The following is a 15187-nucleotide window of genomic DNA, read 5'->3' as shown; positions in this document are numbered from 1 at the left end:
TTTGCGCCTCACCCTGCCCTTGATTGGTCGCCCTGCCTCCCCCCCACCCCCACCCCCACCGCTTTTGGTTTCCTCTAGCGTGAGAGACCCAAACCTGCTTGCAGAGGGCAGGCTCATTCCGGGACAAGAGGAAGTGAGTCCCTGCTCCCTGGGCCTGTGACTCTCTGCCCCCTTGCCCAGAGGAAGGGGGAAGCCGGGGGGTCCCTCTGGGGGGCCCAGCCCCCCAATCCCTCCCGGCAGAGGAAGCCAAGGTCGGGGCGCTGTGATTGCTCTCTGGGCCTGGAGAGGAAACTGTGAGGCGGATGTGGGAGGGGGAGATGGATAGGAGACAGCGGAGGAAGGGGGCTGGCCTGCTCTGGGGGTGGGGTGGGGAGTGGAAGTGGATTTTCCACTCATGGAAGGGGAGGAAAGGGCAGAGGGTGGGGGCTTCCTTGGGAAGCACAGGGATGAGTCACCAAGGGCCTGGGGAGTGGAGGGTGGATAGGGTATGGAGACCAGTCATGCTGGGGTCTGCGGGGCGGCGGTGAAGTAACAATGGAACACAGCCAAGCGATGACAAGAGGAATCGGCTCAGACACCAGGAAGACTTGGCCAGAGGCCCCCTGAGACGTGTTACCAAGCCTCTGAAGGGTTACGTGTGAAGACGGCCCGGGGCACATGCGCTTTGCCTGATGGAGGTAAGACTGAGAGTTAGCTGGATGGACTCCACTTAGACGACAGGAAGGAACCGGCCTTGAGAAGCACGAGGTTTGAGTCCCAGGTTGGCTGGTGGTGTTTAGGCATCGGTGGACAGAGCACCGAGCTGTCGCAAGAGGTACGTGCTCTCCATCCCGCAAGAACGGGGCAGTTGGACCGGAGGCCTGTAGGGTCCTGTCCTGACCTTGAATTCTTAGCACCCACAGCTGGGAGTGGGACTCGGTGTCTGGAGCGGGAGAGTCAGCGGGATGGACTCCAGCCCCTCCCAGCCTCTTCCAGCCCCTTCTGTCAACCCAGAGGGAGGAGGAAAGGAGGATCCCTTACCGACCCTATCGATTTCTTCGGTGTCTGCTTCTCGAGAGGGTCCCCTTGTCGTGAGGCAGGTGTCAGCCTGAGCAGGTGCTCAGTATCTATTAAACAGCATGGCCTTTAGGTGGTTCTGGAAGGAGACTCAGAGAAATAGCAGGATGTGGGCCCTGTCGTCAGCGACTGGAGAGGGAGACCCAGCCTCAGGGCTCAGAGGAAGACATGGAGGCCAAGAAGCAGGGCACAGGCGTCAGAGGTGGCCATGGCCCCAAGTGCGTGGCCCCACAGCATCCTAAGTGAGGCGTCTGTTGTTTTGAATAAGCGAAGGGAGACTGAAAGAGCAGGGAGAACCTTGTAAGGTGTAATCGTGGGGCTCCAGGGGGAAACACAATGGCTTCTTGGGTGAGAGAAGTGAGGAGATGGCCTAGGGCTTGCTTCGCTGGGAAGAACAGGATCAAAGCAGGCTCAGAGGTAGGGGAGGTGGGAGGAGTGTGTCAGACCTGAGGGTGAGAACTGGCTGTAAGCCAGGAGGGTCACTACTGAGCACGGGGCAGGGTCTCTGCTCCTGGGGCAGTGGGGGCTTGGAGCCTCAGGCCAGAGGATGGGCTTAGAACCTTGAGCCCATGATCAGCTTAGCATCAGAGATTTTGGCTTCCAGACCATCTGCTTTATCTGAAGACTTTCAGCTGATGAGGAGCAGGGAAGCTCAAACACCATCTTGTTGGAGTCGGGGACGGGTGACTTGAAGTGCACGTTCGTTCTCGGCAGGTGAGAGGGGCTGAGGTTGCGCTGGGCCGGGATTTAGTCTTAGAATTATTCAAGTGAGGCACCTGGCAGGCCTTCCCGATAACCCTGCCGTGAGGATGACGATACCAGCCACTATCATCATCATGATAAATGTGCTTATTATTCATTATGTGCCAGACAGAGGGTTAAAAATATTTGATATGCACTATTTTCCTAGGATGCTCAAAAATCATCCAAGGTAGGTACTGCTATTATACCCATTTTGCAGATGGGGAAACTTAGACTCAAGGAAGGTGAGTGACTTCCCTAAGCCTCACAGCTTCGAAGTGGCAGAACCGGGCTCAGAGCTGGAGTCTGGAAGTCTCGAGAACTTTCTCTTACCACTGGAGTACACTGTCCCCAGACAGGGCCTGCTGTCTCCTGAAACTTCTACTTGTGCCATTACCTGGGACAATAACTTGGCTTCCCAAATCTTCCTCACTGAAAGACGTTTCTTTTCTCTCCCTTCTCCATGCTCTGAATCCTGTTTTCCTTTGTACACAGATCGTTCTCCTAGGGTGTAGACTGTGCCTCCGCCATCAGACTGGGCACATCGCCTCCTCTTGAGCCTGGACGTGCGATGGGGAGGGGGTGGGAGTGAATCTAGGGTGTGAATACCCCGGGCCGGGAGTGAGGGGCAGGGCGGGGAACAGGGCGCACGGGCATTGCGATCCCAGCTGCGAAATCCTTTCTGGGACCAGGTACCCCCGGGGGAGGGGAGGACAAGATGGCCCAGGAGCTCAACGAGAAGGAGCTGTTGAAGATGGAGGTGGAGCAGCTGAAGAAGGAAGTGAAGAACCCAAGAGTTCTGGTGAGCCCCATCTGCCCTTCCCTGCCCCTTCTGTCTTCTCCACCACTGCCTGGTCCTTATAGAACTGGGACCCCAAGAAGAAGTGACAGACATTGGGGTGGCAGCAGATGGAGCAGGAGAGGTAGGCTGCAGAGGGAGGCTGGGGTGGCCCCATGGAGGTCCTGGGAGCGAACCCCGCAGCCTGGAGGGCCGGCCTGTCCCCCCGGCTCTGGGCTGGCCCTGCCCGGCGCCCCTTGGAGGTAAGAACTCACCCCCCCACCCCCTTCCTGTCCCTTTGGTCTTTCTCCTCTCCAACCTCTGTCCCCACCCTGCCCAGGACCCATTTTCTTGGACCAAGCAAATCATGGATCCCGACGGACAAACAAGGGCGAGAACCACACTTTGTTTCCTCACAGATTTCCAAGACGGGAAAGGAAATCAAGGATTATGTGGAGGCGGAAGCGGGAAATGACCCTCTTCTCAAAGGTGTCCCTGAGGACAAGAACCCCTTCAAGGAGAAAGGCGGCTGTGTGATTAGCTGATGGGCCTGGAGCCCGTCGCCCTGAATGGCCGTCCCTTCTCAGCCCCACCCTTCACCAGGAAGCGAGTGTCCCCGGAAGCCCAGGGGACCGGGCAGTTTCCACCCTCTCTGGGCCACAGCATGAGTGAGGACACCTGACCGCTCACTGGGGGTCCGTTCCCCAACCCCTTTGACTCTCCCCTCCCCCACCTGCTGGGTCACTGCTCTCCCAGGAGAGCCTGCCTGGTTCAGCGGCTGGTACCTTGTGCGGCCCCCTGGGACCCGAGACGGAAATCCTTAGAGACATTTACTCCTCCACAGAGATGTCCTGTTTTCCCCTCCACTCTCTTCCCCAAACCGGCATTCCTAGTCAGAGTAGTTTGGGTTGAGGTCCTGAGTGGGGCGGGGAGAGGGGGGGGGCCTTCTTCCCCATCTCATGTCCCATCATGTTAGTCACTTTAGATCACCCCAGAGGGCCTGAGGACAAAAAGAGTCTGTAAAGTCATGGTGTCATGATCGATTTCATATTCTTTTTTTAAATGTTTATTTGTTTTTTTATGTTTTACTTATTTCTGAAACAGAGAGACAGCGTGAGCAGGGGAGGGTCAGAGAGAGAGGGAGACACAGAATCCAAAACAGGCTCCAGGCTCTGAGCTAGCTGTCAGCACAGAGCCCGACGCGGGGCTCGAACCCACAAACTGAGATCATGACCTGAGCTGGTCGGACCCTTAACTGACTGAGCCACCCAGGCGCCCCTTTATTTGTTTATTTTTGAGAGAGAGAGAGTACAAGCAAGGGGAGGCAGAGAGAGAGAGAGAGGGAGACACAGAATCCGAAGCAGGCTCCAGGCTCCGAGCTGTCAGCACAGAACCCCGCATGGGGCTCGAACCCACAAACTGTGCGATCATGACCTGAGCCGAAGTCGGACGCTTAACCGACTGAGCCACCCAGGCGCCCCTTTATTTGATACTCGAGTGTTCCTTATGTGCTGGGCACCAGGGAGAGAAGAAGGACGACACAAACGGTAGCTCCTGTTTTCATGGAGTTTAGCGGAGAAGACGTGCCATGAAGTCAGTAAGTGCTACTAAGCAGAAGGGACGGTCAAGGGCGGTGTAGGAAGGGGCACACAGCAGACAGACACTCAAGGCTGTGGGCAAGGTCAGTGTGAACTGTTGCGGGCCACTGGGCAGCGGGGCGGAACTGGGCACACAGAGGCCCGAGAGGGAGAAGGGGTCAAGCCTCGAAGGACCTTCCTTGAGCTGTTAAGAACTTTGTTCTTTAGCCTTGTTGCAGCAGAAAGCCCACAGAGGCATTAAGCAGCCGAGGGACAGGATTTGATTAGCAGAAGGGAGGCCAGACGCCACGAAGGAGGATGCTGATTCCTGGGCCTTGTTAGCAAGGAGATTACAGTCTTACGGAGCCACGGACGGACTCACATGAGACAGTGTGTTCAGTGCCATGTGTGGGGGTGGGGGAGGGGATGGGTGAGGGCACCCATAGGAAGACAGCCTAATCCAGCTGAGTGAGTGGGTTGCATCCTTGGGGGGGTGGTACACAGATAAAGGCTGCTAGAAGGAGGTGATATCCAGAGCCGAATCCTCCACAGTTAAGTTGTAAGTGGGTAGATGCGTGGCAAATACGGTTGAAGTGCGGTATTAACAGAGGCATGGATATGAGAAGGGAAAATAATTCCCTCACCCAGGTTGGAGAGGGAATGTCGAGAGAGACCCCTAGAGCTTTGGGGTTCATGGCTAGAGACGTGGGCTTGGCGGTGAGGAGAGGGGTCTCGGTGTCCCCTGGGACATCGCCTGGGAGCGAGTTGGCAAGTTTTGGTGATTAGAAGGAAACTGGCATTTGACAAGATTGAAAGAGGGAAAGAATGGAGGCGGAGGGACAGTTAAGGAGATGATCATCGGATCCGGGGAGGTGGCCGTCTTAGGTCCAGGGCGGGAGATGGGGGTGAGGAGTTATTTGGGAAATGAAGTTTTAAGATCCTGACATCTCGCTGAGTGATGGGAGAGGCCGTTGTCAAGGATGACGAGTTTCTGGCTGGGAGGCCACCAGATACGACTGAATGCTTTCGCGCGCAGGGAAACAAACCCAGTGTAATACAGAGGACCCACTAAAGATGCACGCTTTCTTAGCACCGAGGGCACGCCCTGGGCCTGCTGGAGAGGTCATGGCCGCTGGTCAGAATGCAGGATCTCCTGGGAAGGGTCCACTGCTTCCCCAATTCCATCCAGAAAATCCCATCCTGACCCCACCTCACCATTCTGCAGCCTTGAATAAATTCAGCTACTCTCAATATACTCAGCTTAGGAGAAGGAAAAGAGTGGACAAAAGAGCAAAGATGTAAATACGATAATTCTTATTTTTTAATTTTTAAAAAATGTTTATTTTGAGAGAGAGAGAGAAAGCTGGAGCATGAGCAGGGGAGGGGCAGGGGGCGGGGGGAGAGAATCCCAAGCAGACTGTGTACGCTGTCAGCGCAGAGCCCGTGGGGCTTGAACCCACGAATCTTGAACCTGCATGCCGTGAGATCATGATCTGAATCGAAGAGTCAGATGCTTAACCGGCTGAGCCACCCAGACGCCCCAAGAATTCTTATTTTTTTAAATGGGGGAAGGGTAAACACTCCATAAGGGTCTGGCAGTAAGAGGGGAGAAGCAGGTGGGGGCTACAGCGATATGGCTCCAAGCCCCCTGGCTGTGGCTTCCTTCGTCCTTGCTCTGCCACCTCCAGATGGAATCTCGCTGATTGGAGTCTTTGGTCAAGAGGTGACTCTAACCGTTATTCCCGAGGTGTTTGAATCCTGGACGGGGCTCTGCGTCGAGTGGCCGTCTCTTTTGCTCACCCTCTCTCAGGACACGGTGCCCAGGTGCCCCGGGGGGTTATCTTGGCCCCTCCCATACCCTTCCTGTCCACCCTGAGCTGTGGGAACAACCACGGGGTCCAGAAGCCATCTGCTCTGAGCCCCTCTTCTGTCTGTCTTCCTGGTGCCAGAAGGAGCCTCAAAGGGCAAGGGCAATGTCAGCCGCCACCTCAAAGGAATTATTAGCTGGTGCGCTGGTGGCCACATTCCTTCCTCGCAGGCCCAAACCTTCACAAGTTCAAAGCGGGGCTCGAGCGTCATCTAAGCCACCTGTCCCCACCTCTGTCCCATAGACCCTGGGGTTTCATATCCATGAAGGAGAAGCACCACGCGTTGTTACTGGTTCACTTCAAAGCACGAGCAGCAGCGTTGTGACAGCACCCCCCCTTTGCAAAGTGTCCCCCAGCTGACATCATGCTGGGGCTTCACCAGACCCCTGCTTCGCTCTATAAAGCCAGCAGCGTCCAGATGACGGACACATGGTGAGATCAGCAAATCCGGAGAGCCCTTGCCCCTTGCCTTAAATTTACAGACTTGCAAAGATAGTACAAAGTGTTCCCGTGTCCCCCTCACCAGCTTCCCCTGATGTTAGCATCTTACACACACGCCACTTGTAATAACACTAAGAAATTAACATCGGAATAACACTGGAGCTAAACAGACTTAACTGGATTTTCCTAACTTTCCCACGAGTGTCGTTGTTCTGTTCTAGGACCCACATTCCACTTGGTGTCTTACTTAGTTTTTCAGGGAAGGGCTTCTAGGTGGGAGACAGTATGGTGTAGGATCACCCGGCCATCTAGAAGACATCCCATGAGCCCACGGTTGGTGGCATCGGCGGAGATATGACAGGCAGGGAATACAAATCCGATCCCTGAATACGTGCCCATTGCAGCGGCTCTCCGTCCCCTCCATTGACCTACCTCGAGGTCTGGTCCGGTTTGAGGGCCTCAAGGTTGTCACTGTTGCTGGCTTATTGGCAGAGCTGTGTCGGCCTTGACGGAAGAAAGCCTTGGTGTTCCACTCACGTATATGCTCTGTTCCTGCCTTTCTGGCTGCTTTGTTTCATGGGCCCCAGTTGGCCCAGGGGTCACCCTGGCTATGGGGTTATAAAGAGCCTCTTCTGGGGGCGCCTGGGTGGCTTAGTCGGTTGAGCGTCCGACTTTCACTTAGGTCATGATCTCGCGGTTCGTGGGTTCTAGCCCCGCGTCGGGCTCTGTGCTGACTGCCAGCTCAGAGCCTGGAGCCTTTTTCTGATTCTGTGTCTCCCTCTCTCTCTGGCCCTCCCCTGCTCACGCTGTCTCTCTCTCTCTCTCCTAGAAATAAATAAAAATATTAAAAAAAAAAAAAGAGTCTCTTCTGCAGGGGCGGACTTCTGGTAAATCCATTCATGACACTTGAATGTATCTAGTCTCAGAACTCACCCTAAAGCAGACCAAGCACACAGCCCTTCCCAGATATACTTGTCTTCAGTCCTCTCACTGGACTCTTAGGACTTTGATCATCTGGCCAGAACCATAATTGCTTCCCAGGAATCATCAGAGAGGAAGGAATTCCTTTCCCTCCTGACTTTTGGGCACCCCAAGAAGGGCAGTTCCCAGAAAGAGGCGAATCACCCGGATTCAGCCACTCAGACCTACCTGCTCAGGACCTGAATTGAGGAATCAGACTAAAAACGGAGAGGAGGTGAAGAATTGGAATGATAATTAGGAGGGAACATTTCCAGGGCTTAGAGGTTGCTGGAAGATCGGCAGAATGGCAAGTATGACTTCAAGTTTCTTTCTGGGATGTCCAGGGTGAATGAGTGAGTAAATGGTGGTGTCACCAGTGGGAAAGCCCTTCTCACCAATGATTCTAGGTGATTCCCCTTGGCTTCTCCTCCCTCCTCTTGTACCCTGTTGAGAACCACTGTGAGGTGGCAGCTGATTCAATGAAAAAAGGAGGTGAGTCAGTGAGGGATGGCTGCGTGGGGCTGGATGGGAAGAGGCGAATGATGGAGCCTGGAGAACATCAGCGACTGGGGCTGAGTGGGAGGAGGAAGGGCCATGCAATGGGCCAAGAGGGGAAGGTCAAGGTGTGAGGAGGCCAAGCACAGAGGGGACCACTGAAATTCTGATGACCCTGAGCAGTAAAATGACACCAAGTCAGGAAAAGGGAAGAAGAGAGGGATTCAGACTCCCAATTTCCTGCTCAAGGAATGTCAAGCTGAAGAATTCTTAAATTCTCTGTCTTCTTCCTTCCATACTCCACATTCCCCAAAGACTCCCAGGGTGGGAGCCCTGGGCCTTAGAAGGTGGGGGGGGGGGTTGGGGGTGCTGGGTAGTTCAGTCAGCTAAGCATCTGACTTCGGCTCAGGTCATGGTCTTGCAGTCCATGAGTTTAAGCCCCACGTCGGGTTCTGTGCTGACAGCTCAGAGCCTGGAGCCTGCTTCAGATTCTGTGTCTCCCTCTCTCTCTGCTCCTCCCCTGCTTGTGCTCTGTCTCTGTCTCTCTCCCTCTTTCAAAAATAAAATAGGGGCACCTGGGTGGCTTAGTCGGTTAAGCGTCCGACTTTCGCTTAGGTCATGATCTCATGGTTCGTGGGTTCGAGCCCCGCGTCGGGCTCTGTGCTGACTGCCAGCTCAGAGCCTGGAGCCTGTTTCAGTCTGTGACTCCCTCTCTCTCTGACCCTCCCCTGCTCACGCTGTCGCTCTCTCTCTCTCTCCTAGAAATAAATAAAACATTTAAAAAAAAACAAAAACAAAAAACAAAAATAAAATAGACATTTAAAAAAAATTAGAAGTGGGAGGGGAAGAGGGGAACAGCAAATTGGTTAATTCAGGCCCCAGTGCCTGGGGCTGGGCTGGCCACAGCTAGAAACCTTTCCAAGGGAATCCGGCAGCTCAGCCCCTCCCCCCCATCCCTGCTTTCTGGATTTCACCCTTGCAACCCGGAGGAGTTGAGGGTCAAGGGGAATGGGCTCTGGTCTGCTTGGCATCTTGGTGCTTTCGACAGAGGCTGATTACCAAACCATGACCTCGGGGTCTCTAGGAAAGTTAGTCAGAGCCCCCTGGCCCTCCTCTACCCCAATTCCCTTTCCCGAGCTTAAAGCCTGGGTACAAGACCAGTTTTGTGGGTATGTTTTGACCTGTGCTGTCACACAGGTCTCCTACTTAGATGGGCCCTGTGCTTGGTTTCACACTCTGCTTGAAATTCGTAGTCACTTTTGAGAAGGAGTCCCACATTCTCATTTTGCCCTGCCTATTCCGTGTCTGGTCTCGTGTAGGGAGACAGAGGCCCCAGCTCGGAAGAGGAGGCAGGGTGTTTACCCAGGAGCAGAGTTGAAGGGAGGGTTCAAAAGAACACCCTAAACATTCCACTCTCTGTCCTCCTCCACCATCTCTGAGGTTAGCAGCTGGGGCCTGGGGGGCGACCCGGAAGTAGTTTCTCAAATTCCCCTTGGCCCCTCTGGCTTTCCCGTTCCCTGGTTGGGTTTCACTGACCTTCTTGTCCCCAGCCGATTACTTTTCATTTCACACCCTCACCCTCAATTTATTAGCTCAGATTTCAAGCACCCTGAGGGCAGAAGTCAAGTCTTTGCTTTTTGTATGTCCAGCACCTTGAACGTGGGAGGAGAACAATGGGTGTTAAATGACCAGCCTGTGTGTGTCCTGTCATCCATAGACTTTCCATCTGCCAGACATTGTGGGAAGTGTTGTAGACACATCATCCCCTGTGCTAACAGCCAAGGATGATAATGAACCGATAGCCCTGGGAATCTAGCACAAGGGAGAGGCCAGGCTAGGCACACAGCTGGCTTCCCTGGAGGTCCCGGTCACTCTGGTCAAGGACAACCTATTATAGACACTACCTTCTGACAAATGCTGCCTCTGGGGGTCCTTCATGGGGATAAAATCCTTGCAAGGAGCTCTGCAGACCGTTGGAGGAGAGAGAGGTTCTCTCCTGAGCTAGTAGGGATAGAAAGAGAAGGAAACGTGGAAAGGCTCTCAGAAAATCTGGAGCCAGGAAGGGAAGGACAGAGGGGGCTCGGGCAGGGCTGGGGAGCTAGTGTTTTATTAACTGTAGGTTAAGAGCCAATAGTGAGTGTTGAAATCAATTTAGTAGGTTGGGACCAATCTTTAGGAATCTTCCCACACCTTCAGGTGACGATGACAAAGACCTTTGAACAAAGGCCCCCAGGAGACTCTCAGGCATTGAGAAGCGCGGAATTTCTCAAGCCTGTTCCGTGGCTCCCATTGTTAGAAAGTTCTTCCTATTGTCGCTCTAACTTCCACCCACAGGTTCTCATTCTCTGAATCTATTGCTACCCTCCAAGTTCTGTTTTCCTCCCCATACAAACTTGTGTTTGTGTTCTCAAAAATCTGAGCTTCCGGAGCCCTCACTATTCTTTTTTTTTTTTTAATGTTTATTCATTTTTGAAAGAAGGACAAAGACAGAGCATTAGCGGGGGAGGGGCAGAGAGAGAAGACGACACAATCCAAAGCAGGCTCCAGGCTCTGTGCTGACAGCACAGAGCCTGACTTGGGTCTGGAACTCACAAGCCGTGAGATCATGACCAGAGCCAAGGTTGGACGCCCAACCTACTGAGCCACCCAGGACCCCCCCCACCCCCGGGTCCTCACTATTCTGATTGCCTTTCTAGCAGTTACTATTATAGAGTTTATCTTGGCTCAGAAGTAGAGAAAAGGACTTCTGCTTACTATTTTACTAGTTCTTGCCACACTGTTATGCAAAAGGTACTGCTGTCCCTTTTCCTTTTCAAATGAGGCTCCAAATATTTTTTCCCAGATTCATTGAGATGTAATTCACATGCATGATTGTACACATTTAAGGCGCACAACGTAATGATTTGTTATAATATGGATTGTGAGACGATTACCACAACTAGCTTCATTAACATATTCATCACCTCACAGAGTTACAAGTTCAGAACGTTTGAATTGCTTACCCAAATGCACCCAGCCAGTTAGTGGCAGGGGGAAATTCATCAATATCTTTGTGCAATGCCTAGAATTGAACCTGATTCTCTGAATGCCCTTGGGCTGGCTCAGTGTGGAGGGTCTCTATCGTGACTCCCCAATCTCCCAGTCTGCAGACAAACTCTTTTTTATTTTTATTATTTTAAAACATTTTTAACATTTACTTATTATTGAGAGACAGAGAGAGAGAGAGAGACAGAGCATGAACAGGGGAGGGCCAGAGAGAAGAGGAGATACAGAATCCAAAGCAGGCTCCAGGCTCTGAGCTGTCAGTCCAGAGGCTGGCTCACGGCTCAAACACACACACCGGGAGATCATGACCTGAGCCGAAGTTGGACGCTTAACTGACTGAGCCACTCAGGCGCCCCTGTGGGCAAATTCTTGATCTCAGACTCCTCATCCATGACCAGGGCAGAAACATGTCTCTAGATAGGTATTTTTTTGGCGTTTTTTTTTTTTTTTAAGTTTGTTTATTTATTTTGTGTGTGAGAGAGAGAAAGTGAGCAGGGGAGGGGCAGAGAGAGATGGGGGAGAGAGAATCCCAATGCCGTCAGTCCGGATCCCAACGCGGGGTTTGAGTTCAGGAACCATGAGATCATAATCTGAGCCGAAATCAAGAGTCAGATGCTTTAACCCACTGAGCCACAGAGGTACCCCCTTTTTTTGACTTTTTAAAAAAATTTTCTTTTAATGTTTTATTTATATCTGAGAGAGAGGGGAGGGCTTTAAAATTTTTCTTTTAAATTTCTTTTAATGTTTTATTAATTTCTGAGACAGTGTGAGCAGGAGGGGGTCAGAGAGACAGGGAGACACAGAATCCGAAGACAGGCTCCGGGCTCTGAGCTGTCAGCACGGACCCTGACATGGGGCTCAAACTCACGAACCATGAGATCATGACTTGAGCCGAAGCCGGACGCTTAACCACCCAGGCGCCCCTATTTGTTATTTTCTTTAAAGACTTTAAAGTAATCTCTACACCCAACTTGGGGCTCCAACTCACAACCCCAAGGTCAAGAGTTGCATGCTTTACCGACCCAGCCAGCCAGGAGACCCACTGACAGTTATTTGCTCTTTTTTGTGATGTGCCAGTTCAAGTGTTTTGCTATTTTTCTGTTAGGTTGTTTGTCTTTATTCTGATTGATTTTTTAATTTTATATCCTTATTGCTTATGACAAGTTCTTTAAATAATCGAGATACAATTTCTTTGCCAGTTATGCATTGCAAAGATCTTTTCGTATTCTGTGGCTTACCTTTTCGATTTCTTATCGGGGTCTTTTGATAAGAAGAACATAGAGTATCCATATTAATATAGTGACATATAGTAAGCTTTTAGAAGTGTTTGTGTCTTGTTTAAGAGGACTTTCCCTACCCTGGGGTTCTGAAGATATTCTGTGCTCTCTTCCAAAAGCTTTATTGCTTTTCCTCTCCCATTAAGGTCTATGAGTCACATGGAATGTATTGCTGTGTTTAGTGCACGCTGAGAGGGAATTTGATTTCCTATTTTCCCATGTGGACAACCAATTCTCCGGGAATAATTTATTGAAAAGTAGATTCTTTTCCCTACTGCTCTGCTGTCCTACCTTTGTCTCGAATCACGTGTCCAAGTATGTGTGGGGCTGTATCCGGGCCCTTTATTCTGTTCCACTGACATGTATGTCTATCTTGCACCTATCTTAATTCTTACAGTTTATAGTTGATCATAAGTTTTAATATCTGGTAGAGCAAGCCCTCCCACCTCTAGTACCTGGATATTTTTGAGACTGGGATCGCTCATGCACACAAATCCACACAAACGTTTAGGGGGGGTGGGGGGGGGGCGGGAGGAGAGGTGCTCCGGGCTCCGGGGAGAGGGCAGGATCCTCTATCTCCACGGCACCCTCCCAAGGGGCGGGCACGTACAGCCACAGTGCCAACCACCCTGTAGGGAGATCACAAATGCGTCAATGGGCTCCGTCGCCTCTGCTCCCATAGGGCCACACAGCTCTCAAAACCCAGATACAATGCCAAGAAGACAACACTCCAGGCGCGTCTCTTCCCCTCCATCCCGGAGACACCACCCTTTCCTGCAAATCACGCGCGGCGGGCCAGCGCCCAAAACACCGATCGGGGGACAGATTCGCCACTAGACGTGCTCAAGCCCGTTGGTTGGGAGTCCTACCCTCTAAGGGAGAAACACCCCATGCATGTGGTGAGAAACCGCCGGCGGAGATACTCTGACCGGCTGGCACGGCCCGAAGAACAGACATGGACAACTTCACGGCCTGCTGCCTTGAGTAATAGACAACCAAGCAGAGCCGCCTCACTATCTGACCGACTCGCAGGCGGACTGGCCCCAGACACACACCCTTCTTTCTCCCCAGCCGGTTCCGGCTTCCTGGGCCCCTTGCCTCCGCCCAGCTTTTCATTCCAGGTTTATAAAGTGAATTGAGCGCACTCTGCACATTAGCCAATAGGAAGGAAGATTCCCAGCAGCTTGGCAGGAGGGGGTGGGTGGTGTCTCCTAGACCCACAGGCTGCCGCCCGAAGCTGGCTCCCCGGGGTCCCTCGGGTTCCTTCGCCGCCCCCTCCAGGATAAAGTCACATTTCGGTCACCACCACCACCACCACTTTTCCGCCCGCCCAGACTGCCACGCATGCGCACTGCGACCCTCAGGCCGGCCCTGAAACGAGAGAGGGGGGAGGGACCCTAAACCGCGATCCCCTAGGTCACGGGGCTAACGATCCAGCCCAAAGCGGCCGGCGCCGCCGCCAGCCCTCAAAACAGAAATTGTGAAACCAAAAGGTTTGCTGAGGTCCCACCGAGATTTGAACTCGGATCGCTGGATTCAAAGTCCAGAGTGCTAACCATTACACCATGGGACCTGCTGGCTGCTTTAGTCGGCCGGGAGGCTTCTCAAGCCACGTGGCGCGCGGCGCCGCCGGCCGAGGGCGGCGGCGGACGCCGGGGTCTCCCGGCACTGGGCCCTGGGCCCTGGGCTCTGGGCCCGAGGCCGCTCGGGCGGGCGGAAGCGGAGCAACAGGGGCTTCCGCGGCCCCCGACGTTGCGAGTCCCGCGGTGTCATCCGTTGCCGCCGCTCTTCCTGCTCTCCTCCGGGGTCCTGACGCGCGCCCCGGGAAGCCTGGGGGACGACGGGCCGGGGTAGGGGGTGGGGGCGGAGCAGGTCGGCTTCGGCCCCTGCCCGGAGCAGGAGACTTGGCGCACGCCGCCCGGGCTCCGGACTCGCTTATTTATTTATTTCCGCGAGACACAGTGTGCCAGGGCCGCGGTGGCCCAGCGGGGGGGAAGGCGGACTCATATTTGGCGGGACGGCGGTTCAAAGCGCCGGCGCGCGCGCGCGCGGGGCCGCGATTCCGAGCGCGCGGCGCTTCCGCGTCCTTCTCCGCGGGGGCCCCACCCCCGACTTGGTGCGGCGGTGGCTCTTCGCAACCTGCGCGGTGGGTGTCAGGGAGGGGCAGACCCGCGTCTGGGCTTTTTTCAGGTCAACTTTTTGACAACAGTGGACTCAGCGGTTTCACTTCTGTTAACTTATCCTTGAAGGACTACTTTAAGACCCGTGCGGAGTGTTCGGGGATGTTCTCGGCTGTGCTGTTCATCGTAGTAAAGAACAGAAAATAAACGTCCATCGGTTGAAAATCGATCTAGTAAATATGGACAATATCTGTACGAGTAATGCTGTGCAGGCATTTAGGGGTTGTTATTGAATTGACATCATTTTGATTTCTTGTATTATTTTGGGGTCTTACGTTGACTTGTCGTATTGACATGAAACGAGCCCAACCAGAATAAACATCTACTTACTAATTCGTACGTGTAAGAAATTCCCGCCAACATAGAGCCAGAAAAGCTGTATACAGGTGTGTAATAAGCATTTGCCATTGATTTGCCCTGTGTCATCTGCCTGCCTTTCCTGAGGGATCCAACCATGTGTGGGTGTGGGTGGTGGCCCGGCTGTGCTCCCAGACAGATGAACTCGCTCTGCAGAGTGACAGTGAATGTGTCCTTAGCTTGCTCAGCTGGACTTCACAATCCAGAGTGACTGATGGCCAGAAACAGGACGCTGTAGAACTTGGTCTGCAGCTGCTGACACACAGTGCCTCGGGGTCAGTGATAGCAGCCAGGACATGTCCACTGGCAGCAGAGGTGGTGTCCTAACCAGACAGCCCAGGATCCTGACCTTGGCCGGGTCCCTGGTTGCCTAGTTCCCCTTGGTTCGTGACCATTTCCCTAGGTTTGCTTT

At 53.3% G+C, this 15187-nt stretch overlaps 2 protein-coding genes and 1 non-coding gene across 6 annotated transcripts in view; 1 reads left to right on the top strand and 2 right to left on the bottom strand.

The window, feature by feature from the left end:
• The first annotated feature begins 87 nt into the window (after positions 1-87).
• On the top strand, positions 88-3642 carry GNGT2 (G protein subunit gamma transducin 2). Of its 4 annotated transcripts, none has more exons than XM_039227904.1 (4): positions 88-133; positions 1661-1770; positions 2490-2599; positions 2995-3642. In XM_039227904.1, exons 3-4 carry the CDS (start codon positions 2516-2518, stop codon positions 3118-3120), a joined length of 210 nt encoding a protein of 69 aa, XP_039083835.1. In that variant the 5' UTR covers positions 88-133; positions 1661-1770; positions 2490-2515; the 3' UTR covers positions 3121-3642. The 4 variants fall into 4 exon arrangements, with proteins under 4 accessions (XP_039083835.1, XP_039083834.1, XP_039083833.1 ...); XM_039227903.1 differs by lacking the exon at positions 88-133 and adding an exon at positions 419-677; XM_039227902.1 differs by lacking the exon at positions 88-133 and adding an exon at positions 419-814.
• A 10097-nt stretch (positions 3643-13739) lies between these two features.
• Positions 13740-13811, bottom strand: TRNAQ-UUG. Its single transcript has one exon. It is a non-coding gene; the product is annotated as a tRNA-Gln (tRNA).
• An 11-nt stretch (positions 13812-13822) lies between these two features.
• B4GALNT2 (beta-1,4-N-acetyl-galactosaminyltransferase 2) overlaps positions 13823-15187 on the bottom strand; it is a 43553-nt gene continuing 42188 nt past the window's right edge. The window contains exons 13-14 of the mRNA XM_039227799.1: positions 14199-14377; positions 13823-14068 (exon numbers count right to left, since the gene is read on the bottom strand). Coding sequence (XP_039083730.1) covers positions 13823-14068; positions 14199-14377 — 425 coding nt within the window. The remainder of the gene's footprint in view (positions 14069-14198; positions 14378-15187) is intronic.

Source organism: Hyaena hyaena, unplaced genomic scaffold (genome assembly GCF_003009895.1).
Source record: "Hyaena hyaena isolate Hyena2069 unplaced genomic scaffold, ASM300989v1 scaffold_29, whole genome shotgun sequence".
Lineage (NCBI taxonomy): Eukaryota > Metazoa > Chordata > Mammalia > Carnivora > Hyaenidae > Hyaena > Hyaena hyaena.
Note: the sequence above shows the minus strand (reverse complement) of the source record. Positions and strands in the feature narration are given on the sequence as shown.